This window comes from Lolium rigidum, unplaced genomic scaffold (genome assembly GCF_022539505.1).
Source record: "Lolium rigidum isolate FL_2022 unplaced genomic scaffold, APGP_CSIRO_Lrig_0.1 contig_68743_1, whole genome shotgun sequence".
Lineage (NCBI taxonomy): Eukaryota > Viridiplantae > Streptophyta > Magnoliopsida > Poales > Poaceae > Lolium > Lolium rigidum.
Genome location: NW_025901376.1, coordinates 50,142 through 63,558, shown reverse-complemented (window position 1 = coordinate 63,558; position 13,417 = coordinate 50,142). Strand labels below are relative to the sequence as shown.

The following is a 13,417-nucleotide window of genomic DNA, read 5'->3' as shown; positions in this document are numbered from 1 at the left end:
TGCCACTTTTTTCCACTTCACATATCTGGGACGAAAGAGAGAAGCATACCAAAATAATAAGAACTAAATATTTAGGTGGACTCTGTGTTCAAATCTATGTAGCTTCAATCCTTTGATTTTCTTGCGCCCTAGCCTCTGCAAGTAATCTTCTGTGATAAACATGTATGATCACTTTGTTTATATTATGTTTGTGTTCCAAAACAACGGGGTGCGAAATATAATTTATTTGCTCTGGAGTTTTTTCGAGTACCTTCATTGTCATCTATCGTTACATACCACCTTTTTTGTCTTCAATAGAGGGAGCATTTGTTGTTCATGTTTCATATTTTTACAGAACACGGGTTTTATAACTACAATCCAAGAACACATCCATTAACTCCTTATATGTCACCAGTTTCTGTTAGTGAGTGTACTTTTTTTTTTGTACCAAAGCTTTCCCGCCACAAGGCACCATGTTCTTAATTTATACCTGCATACTGGTGCAATAAGGATATCAACAAGTCAGTGATGTTGGGAGTTAGAGCTTCCATCATGCATGACATCTTAATTCTTTTTGAAGTCCTTCACTGAAACATTTTTACTGAAAGGTAAACTATTCTTCTCTCATAGTTGAGTGAAGTTCGCACTTTTAGGAATCCACCTCGAGACCAAAGCCATCCTCCTTCCCACTAGATTTTTGTTTACTGGTGCTTCTGACTCATTGGTGAGACTTGCTGGAGGCTTAGCATAGCTAGAAACAAAGCCGGCCATGTCTTTCATTGCTAGGTATTTCCATTTGTCAAATGTCATCGGGATTAGTTCATGAGGGGTGGTTGACTCAAAATGGGTAGGGAGAGAAATATGTGACAGGTTGTTGTGATTGTATCAAAAAAATTAAACCGTACCAATAAGCACACTTTTTTTGCAGGATGGGGGCAGAGAAGGAGAAATGATGCACATGGAAAGGGTGTTCATGTTCATAGCTATGCGATGAAAACTAAGTCTATATTGTGGTCGACTTATTTGAAAAAATATCAGTGTGCACGGACTTTAGTTATTGCTCCCTCGTAATGCATTGTAATTTGAGCAACCCAAACTAGATGCTCTTTCCCGTTTGGTTAGATGCTCTTTCCCGTTTGGTTGGATGATATTGCCGTTCAAATGTTAGAAGTATATCCATGCTTAACGTTTACATGTTAGGGGAGAAAGAACTCTCGAAAGCCCGTGGCAATGCACGGGCATTTAACTAGTACTAGATGAAAAAAAAGGAAGAAACAGCCTAGAATCGAAACCGCACCACAAACCCATCGCATCGTGAAATCGACGGTAGAACCTGCCCGTTTGCCCTCGAACCTACGAGGCCGTTCTCAACGCTGAGACTTGGTCCAAGGCAGGTCTCACCGGCGCGAGTCTTGTCCAATTGGCAACGCCACGTGTCACGCTCCCATTAACCGACTCACAGAAACTCGCACAGCCCAGACGCTTCCAGAACGCCCTGGAGCTCGTCGCCTGAACATTCCCGAAACGCTCCCCACGAACCCCATAAAACCCGCTCCCTGTTCGGCCCTCCTTCCTCATCAGTTCCAATCAGCCATCGCGACGAATCCCAACTAGCAGCGAATCGAGCGATTCTCTTTCAGATCTCGAGTTCCAATTTCGAGTTTTCCGTTCGAGTTTAGTGAGGAGGAGATGGCGAAGAAGGGAGGAGAGGGGCCGGCCATCGGCATCGACCTCGGCACCACCTACTCCTGCGTCGGCGTGTGGCAGCACGACCGCGTGGAGATCATCGCCAATGACCAGGGCAACCGGACCACGCCGTCCTACGTCGGCTTCACCGACACCGAGCGCCTCATCGGCGACGCCGCCAAGAACCAGGTCGCCATGAACCCCACCAACACCGTATTCGGTACGTGCACAGCTTCTCCTTAAATCGCCTTCTGCTGTTTTTCTGTCTGCCCAGGCGTAAGTGATTTTAGTTTGCCTTGTAGCGCGCTTGTATCCAAATTATCAATGTACATTCATGAACGTGGATTTTAACGGTCCAAATCTGTTCCCCGTGCTTAGCGAGCAGCAGAGGATAGTATAACATAATGGGGGATCTATAATCTTGATGTGTAGATTAAACAGTTTCTGGTACTGCATTGTCCTGTATCCGATATCTAGTTCTGACGGAACACCATATATTAGTCTGGTATACAGTTTGACACCCTTTAGTTTCAGTAACATTCTTCTAAGATTTCTATCTAGATGGTTCACATGTTCGATTAATCTTAAAAGAAGTTGCTCGGCTTGCCAATAGTTACAGAAACAAAAAAATATGCTGGTAGGGGAATGTCGTGTTAATTTAAGGACAGATAACTCTGTTTCCTCTGTTTGGTCTAGTTTCAAACCACTTACTTTCAGTGAGGGAAAACTAATTCAGTTCATATTTCTGCGGGAAGTTTCAATTGTTCACGAGTCAATGCTGATTTCTGTAGAATCAATCAGTTCGGGTAGGAGAACGTTGTGGCAATTTCAGATCAGATAGCTCTGTTTCTTGCTCTGCTTGTTTGCTTTTTAATACATGACTGAATTAACCTGTATTAGACTATTAGTTCGATCGCAAAGCATATCTGCCGAACGATTGGACTCACAGTATTGCTATGTCTCTATCGCAGATGCCAAGCGGTTGATTGGCAGGAGATTCTCCGACCCGTCAGTGCAGAGCGACATGAAGCTGTGGCCATTCAAGGTCATTCCCGGCCCTGCTGACAAGCCCATGATCGTCGTCCAGTACAAGGGTGAGGAGAAGCAGTTCGCTGCCGAGGAGATCTCTTCCATGGTGCTCATCAAGATGAAGGAGATTGGTGAGGCGTACCTCGGCACCACCATCAAGAACGCTGTGGTGACGGTGCCGGCCTACTTCAACGACTCGCAGCGGCAGGCCACCAAGGATGCCGGTGTCATTGCCGGCCTCAACGTGATGCGCATCATCAACGAGCCCACTGCTGCTGCCATTGCCTACGGCCTCGACAAGAAGGCCAGCAGCTCTGGCGAGAAGAACGTGCTCATCTTCGACCTCGGTGGCGGCACGTTCGATGTGTCGCTGCTCACCATTGAGGAGGGCATCTTCGAGGTGAAGGCCACCGCCGGTGACACCCACCTCGGCGGGGAGGACTTCGATAACCGCATGGTGAACCACTTCGTCCAGGAGTTCAAGCGCAAGAACAAGAAGGACATCAGCGGCAACCCTCGCGCCCTGCGCCGGCTGCGCACTGCCTGCGAGCGCGCCAAGCGCACCCTGTCGTCCACTGCTCAGACCACCATCGAGATCGACTCTCTGTACGAGGGCATCGACTTCTACTCGACGATCACCAGGGCTCGGTTCGAGGAGATGAACATGGACCTGTTCCGCAAGTGCATGGAGCCCGTGGAGAAGTGCCTGCGCGACGCCAAGATGGACAAGAGCACCGTGCACGACGTCGTGCTCGTCGGCGGCTCCACCCGTATTCCCAAGGTGCAGCAGCTGCTTCAGGACTTCTTCAACGGGAAGGAGCTGTGCAAGAGCATCAACCCCGACGAGGCCGTGGCTTACGGCGCCGCCGTCCAGGCCGCCATCCTCAGCGGCGAGGGCAACGAGAAGGTGCAGGACCTGCTCCTACTCGATGTCACGCCTCTGTCCCTCGGCCTGGAGACCGCCGGTGGCGTCATGACGGTGCTCATCCCGCGCAACACCACCATCCCGACCAAGAAGGAGCAGATCTTCTCCACGTACTCCGACAACCAGCCGGGCGTCCTGATCCAGGTGTTCGAGGGCGAGCGCGCCCGGACCAAGGACAACAATCTGCTCGGCAAGTTCGAGCTGTCCGGCATCCCTCCTGCTCCACGCGGCGTGCCCCAGATCACCGTCTGCTTCGACATCGACGCCAACGGCATCCTGAACGTCTCCGCCGAGGACAAGACCGCCGGGGTGAAGAACAAGATCACCATCACCAACGACAAGGGCCGGCTGAGCAAGGAGGACATCGAGAAGATGGTGCAGGAGGCGGAGCGGTACAAGGCGGAGGACGAGGAGTTGAAGAAGAAGGTGGAGGCCAAGAACGCGCTGGAGAACTACGCCTACAACATGAGGAACACCATCAAGGACGACAAGATCGCGTCCAAGCTCTCGGCCGACGACAAGAAGAAGATTGAGGACGCGATCGACGGCGCCATCAGCTGGCTCGACACCAACCAGCTCGCGGAGGCGGACGAGTTCGAGGACAAGATGAAGGAGCTGGAGGGCATCTGCAACCCCATCATTGCCAAGATGTACCAGGGCGCCGGCGCGGACATGGGTGGCATGCCAGGTATGGGTGGATTTGGCGGTGCTGCCGGCATGAACGAGGATGTGCCGGCCGGCGGAAGCGGTGCCGGCCCCAAGATCGAGGAGGTCGATTAAGCTCGTCGTGGTGGAAGTTGAAGTCTGAACTGTCGGTGTTGTGTCGTCGTTGTTAGGTATTCTGCAAGTTTTTAGGGGAAATGTTGGTTGAAAGTCTGTATTGCTGTGGTCGTGAACTTTGTTAACCGGCGTTCTACCGGTGTCTGCTGAATTTGCGAAGTTCGTTCCTTAATCTTATGATATTTGCTGAATTTTGCTGAATTTGCGATTCTCCAGGCAGCTACTTTGCTATTTTCAGATAATTGGACGAGAGAGAGTTTAGGCCTTCCGCACATATGGGAGAAAGCTTGTACCTTATCATTTCTTCAGACAGTGCTTGCACCAAATCTAGCGAAATGTAATGCAAAAAGGGGTGCCTAGAACACAAATCCTGAACCTACTTTTTTCCCGAAGAAGAATCACGAACAATTGGACCAGACAATTTCTTAGCCATTTCTGGGACTAAAACTACCACTCCGCCATATCACTCAATCGATTTCGCAGAGGGAGGGAAGAACAATGCTTCATAACTAACTGGTCTGCGAAGTTCAGTTACTTTTGGCATTATTGTACACCTATTGAGGATTAATGGATTATGAATAGATTGTTGGACTTTCTGCAAAAAGAAACTCATGTAAAAAAACTCCTATTAATTTGGAACTTGGATTCACTTACATTTCAGCTGACATTTTATTTTAAACAGAACTCAGTACATGGTGAAGGACAAACAATTCTGTCATAGCTAAAGAACATGAGAGTTAGGCTGGAACAAGCTAGTCAAGATTTTCTGTACATGTTGAAGGACAAACAATTCTGTCATAGCTAAAGAACATGAGAGTTAGGCTGGAACAAGCTAGTCAAGATTTTCTGAGAAATGAGCTGCCGGAAGCTTTGATTTTCCTGTTCAATTACGGCCGGCCCTCATTTAGATCAATTGCCTTGCATTGCTTGGAAGTCTGACGTTCAAACACATAAGTTGCTTCTTCTGCGCATGATGATCACTGAAAGCTGTGTCCTTTCTTCTCTTCAGATAAAGAATGGCTGCTTCTTATACTGGGTAATTAGGTATCGGCCATACCATGTTGCTTACTATCAGTGCCTGCCCTGACATGAAACGCTCCTTAGGGCTGCTTTAGTGTTGAAGTCTTAAGTCTGAATTATAATGTTCGTGTCGTGTCATCGTTTTCAGGTGTTCTGTTGTTTTCCAAGGCATTCTCTAGGGGTTACTTTTGGATGGAACTATGGAAGTCTGTATTGCTGTAGCGTGGTGGTGAACTTTGTTGATTTAACTGGCATTATATCTGTGCCTGCTAAGAGTGAAGTTCGTTCCTTAATCGTTCTACCCTGTGCTTAAACTCGCTGCCTTACGACTCCTCTCTGCTATTTTTTAGATCAATTGACCATACAGAAATTATGAGGATTTCGATACATGATGACAGAAAGATTGTTCATTTTTCATTTTCTCTTCCGACAGAGAAGCTGATATTAATATTGAGTGCCTCTCTGCCTGACTCGAAAGGTGATCTATGCGGCCACTTCAGAATTGGATGCCTAGTTGGACAATTTCTTAGCCGCGCATTGACATTTCTGAGACTAAAACTGCCACTCGACAACAACTGTCACTCCATGTATCAACTAGAAGGGCAATGCTTCGTCACCAACTCAATGCACTTGCAACATGTATTCAGATACAGTTTTTCCAACGCTGAAGAGCAAAATTAGTTTGTTGAGAGCAAAGAAGATTGCTAATTTGGGCAAATATGGAGTCTGGGCAAATGAGCTGCCGGTAGCTTTAATTATGCTGTTCAATTGCGGATGGTTCTCTGGTGCCTTACAGTAACTTGGGTCAAGAATACTGGATACGGGGAAAAACTTAAAAATTGAATAAAGTCTGACGATCAAAAGAGTAAGTTCAAGGCTTTTGGCGCATGATGATCACTGAAAGCATGACCCTATCTTCTATTCTTCAGACAGAGAAGCTGCTGCTTCTTGTACTAGGTAACTATGCTTACTACGAAATGCTCCTTATGTAGCAGTAACTCAAAATAGGAATTTTCTTCTGTTGAACTTGGCACAAATTCATGAACACAACCACACCATATGGTAAAAGGAGAACACGAGGGTTAAAGACACATACACCCAACATACGAACTACTCGGTTCCATATTACAAAACGTTTTGGTAAACTAAATTGGTATGCCAAAACGTCTTCCAGTATAGAACAGAGAAGTAGATCAAACTATTCTGCAGCAAAGGCTTTGTTGTTGAAGAGGCCTACCGCAGTAGCAACACCTTCAGGACAAGTTGCTACTAGGAACCCGCAAAAAAAAAAAAAAGTTGCTACTAGGAAGGTGAGGGGCGGCGCATGACATCGCTAGTTTCTTAACGGAATAGAGCACTATTAACTTGGGCAGCACAGACTGGTGCTAACAAAAGAATCACAGTAGAGATCCAAACATGGAGTAGCAATTAGGAATAAGAAATTTATTAGCAATTAGGAATAAGAAATTTATTCTGCCAGCAGACTTCGTTTCAAGTATAGACAATTTCCACCATTACGGTTAAGCTTTCTTTTTTTACTGTAGTTACGGTTAAGCTTGTTCTAGATTACGGTTAAGTTAGAACAAGCTTTTGGAAATGAGCCCCCCGAAACTTTGATTTTGCTTCTCAATTACAGCTGTTCCTAGGTTTGGAGTACTGGGTATGAATTCTGACGCTCAAAGGGCCAGGTTTATGTCTTTCGGCGCATGATGATCACTGAGAACAGGGCTCTTCAACAAAGAAAAGCTGCTTCTTGTGCTAGGCTTACTAGGTAGCCGCTCTACCATGCTTGATGTTCCCTAGTATGAGTGGCTGTCCTGACATGAAATGCTCCTCAAGCGTCCACTTCAGAATTTGGAGGCCTTTGTTGCGTGGCATACTATGAACTCACAGCAATGACTGGAACCGGCAATAGTTGCGCACAGATTCTTCAGCCCAGACATGATAATTGACGTGATACTTCTGGAACCAAGTAACAGCAACTACCAATCAATGCACTATATGCTTCATCGCATAAAGAAATTTCAAGGCAAATGCAAATTTCCGCAGTACAGATTGATGGCAACAGGAGGACAATAATCCAGAGACAGACACGGAGCAGTAACTCGGAAATATGAATTTTATTATGTTAACTGAGCTTAGTACAGAATCGAGGACACAATCCCAGCATATGCTAAAAGGATTACACGAGGGTTAAAAAGACACCCACAACATACAAGCTAGAACAAACTAGTCTTCAGCAAAGGCTTGTCAGCTGAAGAGGTCGAGGGCAGTAAGCAGTAGCAACACCCTCAGAACAAGATGCTACTACACCAAGGTGAGGGGGGCGCATGGAGAACCAAACTTTGCCCCTTGGAGCATCTGATCACATCTGATCTGGTGATCAGAGAGAAGATACCAACATGGTGAGGAGATCTTCCATTACCTATGTCATAAGCAGGTCGTTAACTCCAAGGTGAGGAGGGCGCATGGAGACTCTAACTTCATGCTCTTCGGGCTCGTTTCCTCGTTTGGGGACCATGATCTCAAGAACTGCAGCGGCCTCATCAAAGCATGCCTCCAGCTTGGCATCTTCAGGGATACGGGTAGCAAGATGTATTTCGCGTATGAACTCCCCTGGAGGGCAGTGCTCAGGCGTAGCATCAGTGAGCTTGAATACCCTATCGTGTCTTCTTATGTATTGCGTCCGAGCTGTACTGTTACAAAGGATCTTGACTATACCATGAGTAAGAGTGTTCTTCCATGAAACCTTTACCCTCTGCTGATCAACAAATGGTAAGCTGACCATTATCAAGTAGCCGTGATCATCCTCGTAAATAGACTTGGCAGCAGTTGCTGGCCCGCAAGACTTGGTCATCGCCCCGCTGAAATCATGCAGCCAAGAAGGCTGCACCGCTGAATGCATCTCGGTATCTTGTTGTATCCTCCCAGCGCAAGAGCTTAACGGCAAGAAGCACTCCTCATCCATGGTATGCGGAAATGACTCCTTCCTGCGTTTGCTGCTAACAGGGGAGAGATCCATACCGTCTTCTCCTGAATGGTTGGATGGTGATGACAGATTCAAGCCTGATCCGTTTAGCAACTTCTTTGGGGGTTGCTGCTGGACACTGCTCTTCATGGTAGGCTGCGGCCTCTCCAGCTCGAGCTCTGCGTTTGGCATGGTCCTCCATGTCCCAAAATCACTGGCCTCCTGTGGGATGCAGAAATTGAGCTCCCTTCCTGTAAGCTCCGCCCACCTCCTCCGGTCCGCCTCGGTGATGCTCACAAGATTCGGCGAAGTCACAACCTCGATCCCATGAATACACTGCGGGTTCGACAGCCCCCGGTAGTGCTTACGCTGCATCCGGTGTGATCTGACGAATCCCCTGTCGACGCTGAAAGGGAAATGCGGCTCACCGGGGCGTGAGTGCCCGTTCATGTAGCTCCTCAGCTGCATCTTGCCCAGGGCGTTGTCCGGCCTCTCCTTGAAGGCCCACATGTACATGTTCTCCATGTCGTGCTGCACCAGGAACATGTCGAGGCGGAGGTCCGACTTGTCGAAGCCGGACACGCCGTTGGCGTCCCGGACGACCTTGCTCTTGCCCTTGTCCGAGAGCAGGGGCTTGAAGTAGAAGGTGAAGAAGAACCAGGCGCCCCAGATGCTGTCCCCGCGCTTGGCGGTCTTCCGGCTCCCGGCCTTGGGAGCGGCGCTGAGCACGGCCTCGGCGTCGAAGACCTGCGGGCCGAGGCCGACGCCCAGCATGTCGCAGGCCTCGGTGAGCCAGGGCTGGTTGATGTCGGGCGGAGGCGCGCCGGTGAGGGCGTGGGCGCGCGCGCCGGGCCCCGCTCCGATGCGGGGCTGCACCATGACGCCGACGGCGCGGCCGTCGAGGTGGCCGGAGGGGTCCATGGAGAGGAGGGTGCAGGGGCCGTGGTGGGCGCCTCCGGCGCCGTTCTCCATGGACAGGGTGGTGACGAGGTCCTCCCCCATGGCTGGTGACTCGCGCCTTGGGATGGTGGTGGTGGTTGTGGTGCTAACGGCGGCGGCCTCCTCCTCCTCCCCGGCCGCTATCTAATCGGCGGCCTGCGGATCCCTCCGCATTCCAAGAAGGCGTCCCACAGCAACCAATCATGCGGCCACTCCATGTAACCCACCATGAATTCCCCCGCGGGAATACACCACAAATCTGAACCAGGCTCCGCCTCCCTCCCCCGCCCAACCAAATCCACACACACCCCGGAAAAAGATCCTACGGACTCGCAGGAATCAGGTATCCGGCAAGATAGGGTCAGCCGACGATTACCTCCATTGGGAAAGCAAGAAGCTTTAGGGTAATTAGCGCGGCGGATGGGGTGGGGAGCGAGAGCGCGGAGAGGTGGTCGAGGACATTGGGGGATGGGCGTGGGAGGTGGGAGAAAGGGAAGGGAAGCGGTGGTTGTGGGGGGACGGCCGGTTTTATTGGGTTGTGGGTGGCGGAAGCGGCCTCCACCGGATACGGCTGAGACGGACGGTGCCGTCACCTTCCATTGCACGCCCACGGCCCACGGCCCACGGCGTTAGGGCACACGCCACCGCTGCGCTCACCCGTACTACGCCGTGTCGACCGCGAGGTATCCCCCGAGCTCCACTCATCTTATTTTTCTTTAAATTCAATTTTTCATTTTAAAATCTCAAAAAAATCTGAAAATTTATACAAGTATATATATATATAGATGTGTACTATCTACATACAAAAGTCCACCAACATATCTCTTCAACAATGGTACGCATTAAGAAGACAAAAGTGCTCGATAAAGTTGTAGCTTAAAATTTAGTGTATTATTTTTCGAAAGATTGTTTCTTTCCTATCTTAGACAGAAGGCTCGAAATGAGATCGACTTTGAATTAACGAAGCCACCAACCGACCATGAGTTACACCATGAGTTACAACTTACAACACACACACGAAGAGCAAACCGAAAACTAACAACAAAAGACAACACAGGGAACACCACCAAGCGCTAGGTCGAGGGAGCCTTGTCTTCTCTTGCACCGAAGCGAGCACGTCCTAGACCACGTCAACAAACCTTCTACGCATCAACACAACAACTCAAGGGGGACTCGACGACGGGCCAGCAGCCTAGCAGAACTTGAGGATCAAAAGGAGAGGGGGTCTTGGAGCGAATGGTGTAACTTGCAGCGACACCTCCAAGAAGGTGCATGGCGCCAGAATGCGTCATCGTCATCGACTAAGACCAAGGTCATGCAAAAGCTTTCACCCAGACTCCGAAGCACCACCCGCGAGCTCAGGTTAGGTCCAGACCAGAAACACAACATCCTCCAATGGAATTGGGGTAGGCACATCGGCCGAAACTATGGCCAGACGCCGACCTAGCAAAGCCCCCCAAGGCACTAGGCAAGCCGTCAGCTACTGAATCAAGGCCGTGTATAAGCATCTAGGCCGACGAGGTGAGAGGGTTGGGACACCAGCGAGAGATCAAAGGGTGATCCACAAGACACTACAAGAGAAGCTTGCCCGAAGCGGGGCCACCAAGATTAGCAGGTTGAGGCGGAGGGACGGAATCCATCAATTCGAAATGGGGGATCAACATCGGGATGCCTTCAACAAGGGAACGCCACCTAATAGGTGAAGCCGTCGCCGGCAATGGCAAGGCCATGCGTAGCTTTCGCCAAGATCCCACTGGGTCAAAATCTAGACATCGTCGCGAGGACGCAGAGCGGACAGAACAGAACTCGCTACCGCACCTCCAACCCAAGACACACAAAGATCTAGCCCCAACTAGATTCACCCATAGGAAGGACGCAAAATCTAGTAGGCCAAGCCCGGCCAAACCCGGAACCAGACGTCGCTCGACATTGGATCGACGACACCACGCCCTAGCACGCCAACACATGTAGCAGCGCGGCCCAAGTAGATCGGAGGGAGAGACCACAACTGCAAGAGCAGTTGCAATACGAAACATGCTGCCGACCCCGGCGAGCACGCGCCGGCTTAGGAACCCTATCCCAGAAAAAGCTGGCCAGGATGTCGCCAAGTGCAGCGTCCGAGTGTCGGGAGCCCCCCGCAAGAACCAGAAGGACACTGACACAGACGGGCTACGAGGATGCCAGATGCGCGAATATGGCCACCCCCGCATCTGAGGGCCTCATCGCCCGTCATGGCAGAAGGGAAAACTAGCCGGGCCCTGCCAGGCCCAGATCTGGGCCCACAGACCGAGATCTGGCTGGAACCCAAAGGCTCAAGCCCATGGGCGACTGTAATAACCCAGAACATAGGATCAACGAAGGGTAGATTTAGAAATGGGATGTGCATTTCATCGCAAAACGGGGGAATTTTCCGCGCCTTATTGCAACTAAACCTAAGAGGGATCGAAGTTCTATCTCGAATTGCTATTAGGGTTTGGGAAGTCGAGGTGTGAATTTTGACATGACTTCTTTTGTATCTTGTTGATTTTGGATTTCAATTTCATTTGCCAAGTAATATATAATTACTAACTTAAGAATAATCAATGAATCAAAGTAAATATGGAAATTGAATTCATGATTTAAAAACAACTCATTAATTCAAATGACTATGGAATTTCAAATGGAAATTTAAATACAACACATAAGCTCATAGAGAAACATTGAGCTTTATTGATATATAAACACACATACATGGTCGTTACAATATTTTTATTACAAGAATTTAATGAATAATAAACAGAAATAAAAGAAGAGTACAACATTTGATTCTAAACTAAGATCCTAGACTAAGGACTTGTAAGAAATGCTTCCATGGACATATTCATCTTCAAAACCTGAAAAATAAAGCAACAATACTAGCCAGAGGGTTAGTGAATCACATATATTCAGTTTGGACAGTAACCAAGTGTCATTGACACTTGTCTCTGTCCAAAGGCCTGGACAGTACAAGGATAAGAGCAGCAGCTGACCAAAACTGAGCACACCAGGGCTCAAGTTTCACCACAGCACATGTAGGTGCTGTGCAGCAACAACACAACACACATAGATGAGTCACTAGACAGGCCAGGGTAAGGTGTCAAGGCCAGAGGAGAACCACAGCAGTAATAAATAGGATAGGAACCCTAGAAAGAATGCACAGTCGACTGCAGCATCATTCAGACAAGCCACAACCAAGAACATCCAAGTGTTCTTCACTGTTCTTGCTCAAGAACATCACAAACCATCACAGAACCAACCAATCACCGTAAATCATGGTGACTTAAGGAGGAGACCATCCAGAAGTCTGCATCAACAAAACATTTCTTTCTAGGAGCTGGAACAAGGTATACCTAGTTCCTGGAGTGGATCTAGTGGATCCAATCCATTATTCATGCATGACACATGTCATGGGCTTGAGCAGATGCTCAAGGGGTCATCATCACTTGGTTTTCACCAAAGATCACCGCGTAACGAAAACCCACTAAAACTAAAATCATCCGGATACGCATCTTGTGCACATAAGCTAGAGTACATGCACAGATAGCACCAGTAGATAGATTACTAGGAATAGCAGGTACTAAGAACTATCCAGTGAGATCTTAAGCAAGTAACCATCAGGAAAACCCAGATTTCTTCACAGGCAAGCATATTGGCGTTCATAGTAAATATGATCCCCAAATATGCAAGCAAAGATGAGTAGCCAATAAATCTAGTCAATTGTATGATGCAACCAGATGCAGTAGACAAGTACTGAGGTCACAAATCATCAAATCATGCAAGCAAAGCCACACAGGCAGTTGACATCATCACCACACAGGTTCAATCAAGAATTTGTATTCCAAGATGCTCTTGGAATTCATTTAAAGCAACAGCTTAGGCATTGAATCATAACCAGATATGGTTCATCAAGGATAACTGACAGAAATAAAAACCTTGTAACAAAGATGACGTGCACAGGAGGATTGCTGAAGCATATGATTCAGTAATACCTATATGAATGCCAAGGCTATTGACCAAACAATAAATCATCACTACCCAGTAATAGATTCAGATTCCATTTACTTATTAATTAA

At 48.4% G+C, this 13,417-nt stretch overlaps 2 protein-coding genes across 2 annotated transcripts; one reads left to right on the top strand and one right to left on the bottom strand.

The window, feature by feature from the left end:
• Positions 1-1,668: 1,668 nt before the first annotated feature.
• LOC124682140 (heat shock cognate 70 kDa protein) lies at positions 1,669-4,499 on the top strand. Its single transcript, XM_047216888.1, has 2 exons — positions 1,669-1,885; positions 2,637-4,499. Exons 1-2 carry the CDS (start codon positions 1,669-1,671, stop codon positions 4,397-4,399), a joined length of 1,980 nt encoding a protein of 659 aa, XP_047072844.1. The 3' UTR covers positions 4,400-4,499.
• Positions 4,500-7,793: 3,294 nt separating this feature from the next.
• Positions 7,794-9,803, bottom strand: LOC124682138. Its single transcript, XM_047216886.1, has one exon. It carries the CDS (start codon positions 9,387-9,389, stop codon positions 7,845-7,847), a length of 1,545 nt encoding a protein of 514 aa, XP_047072842.1. The 5' UTR covers positions 9,390-9,803; the 3' UTR covers positions 7,794-7,844.
• Positions 9,804-13,417: the final 3,614 nt, after the last annotated feature.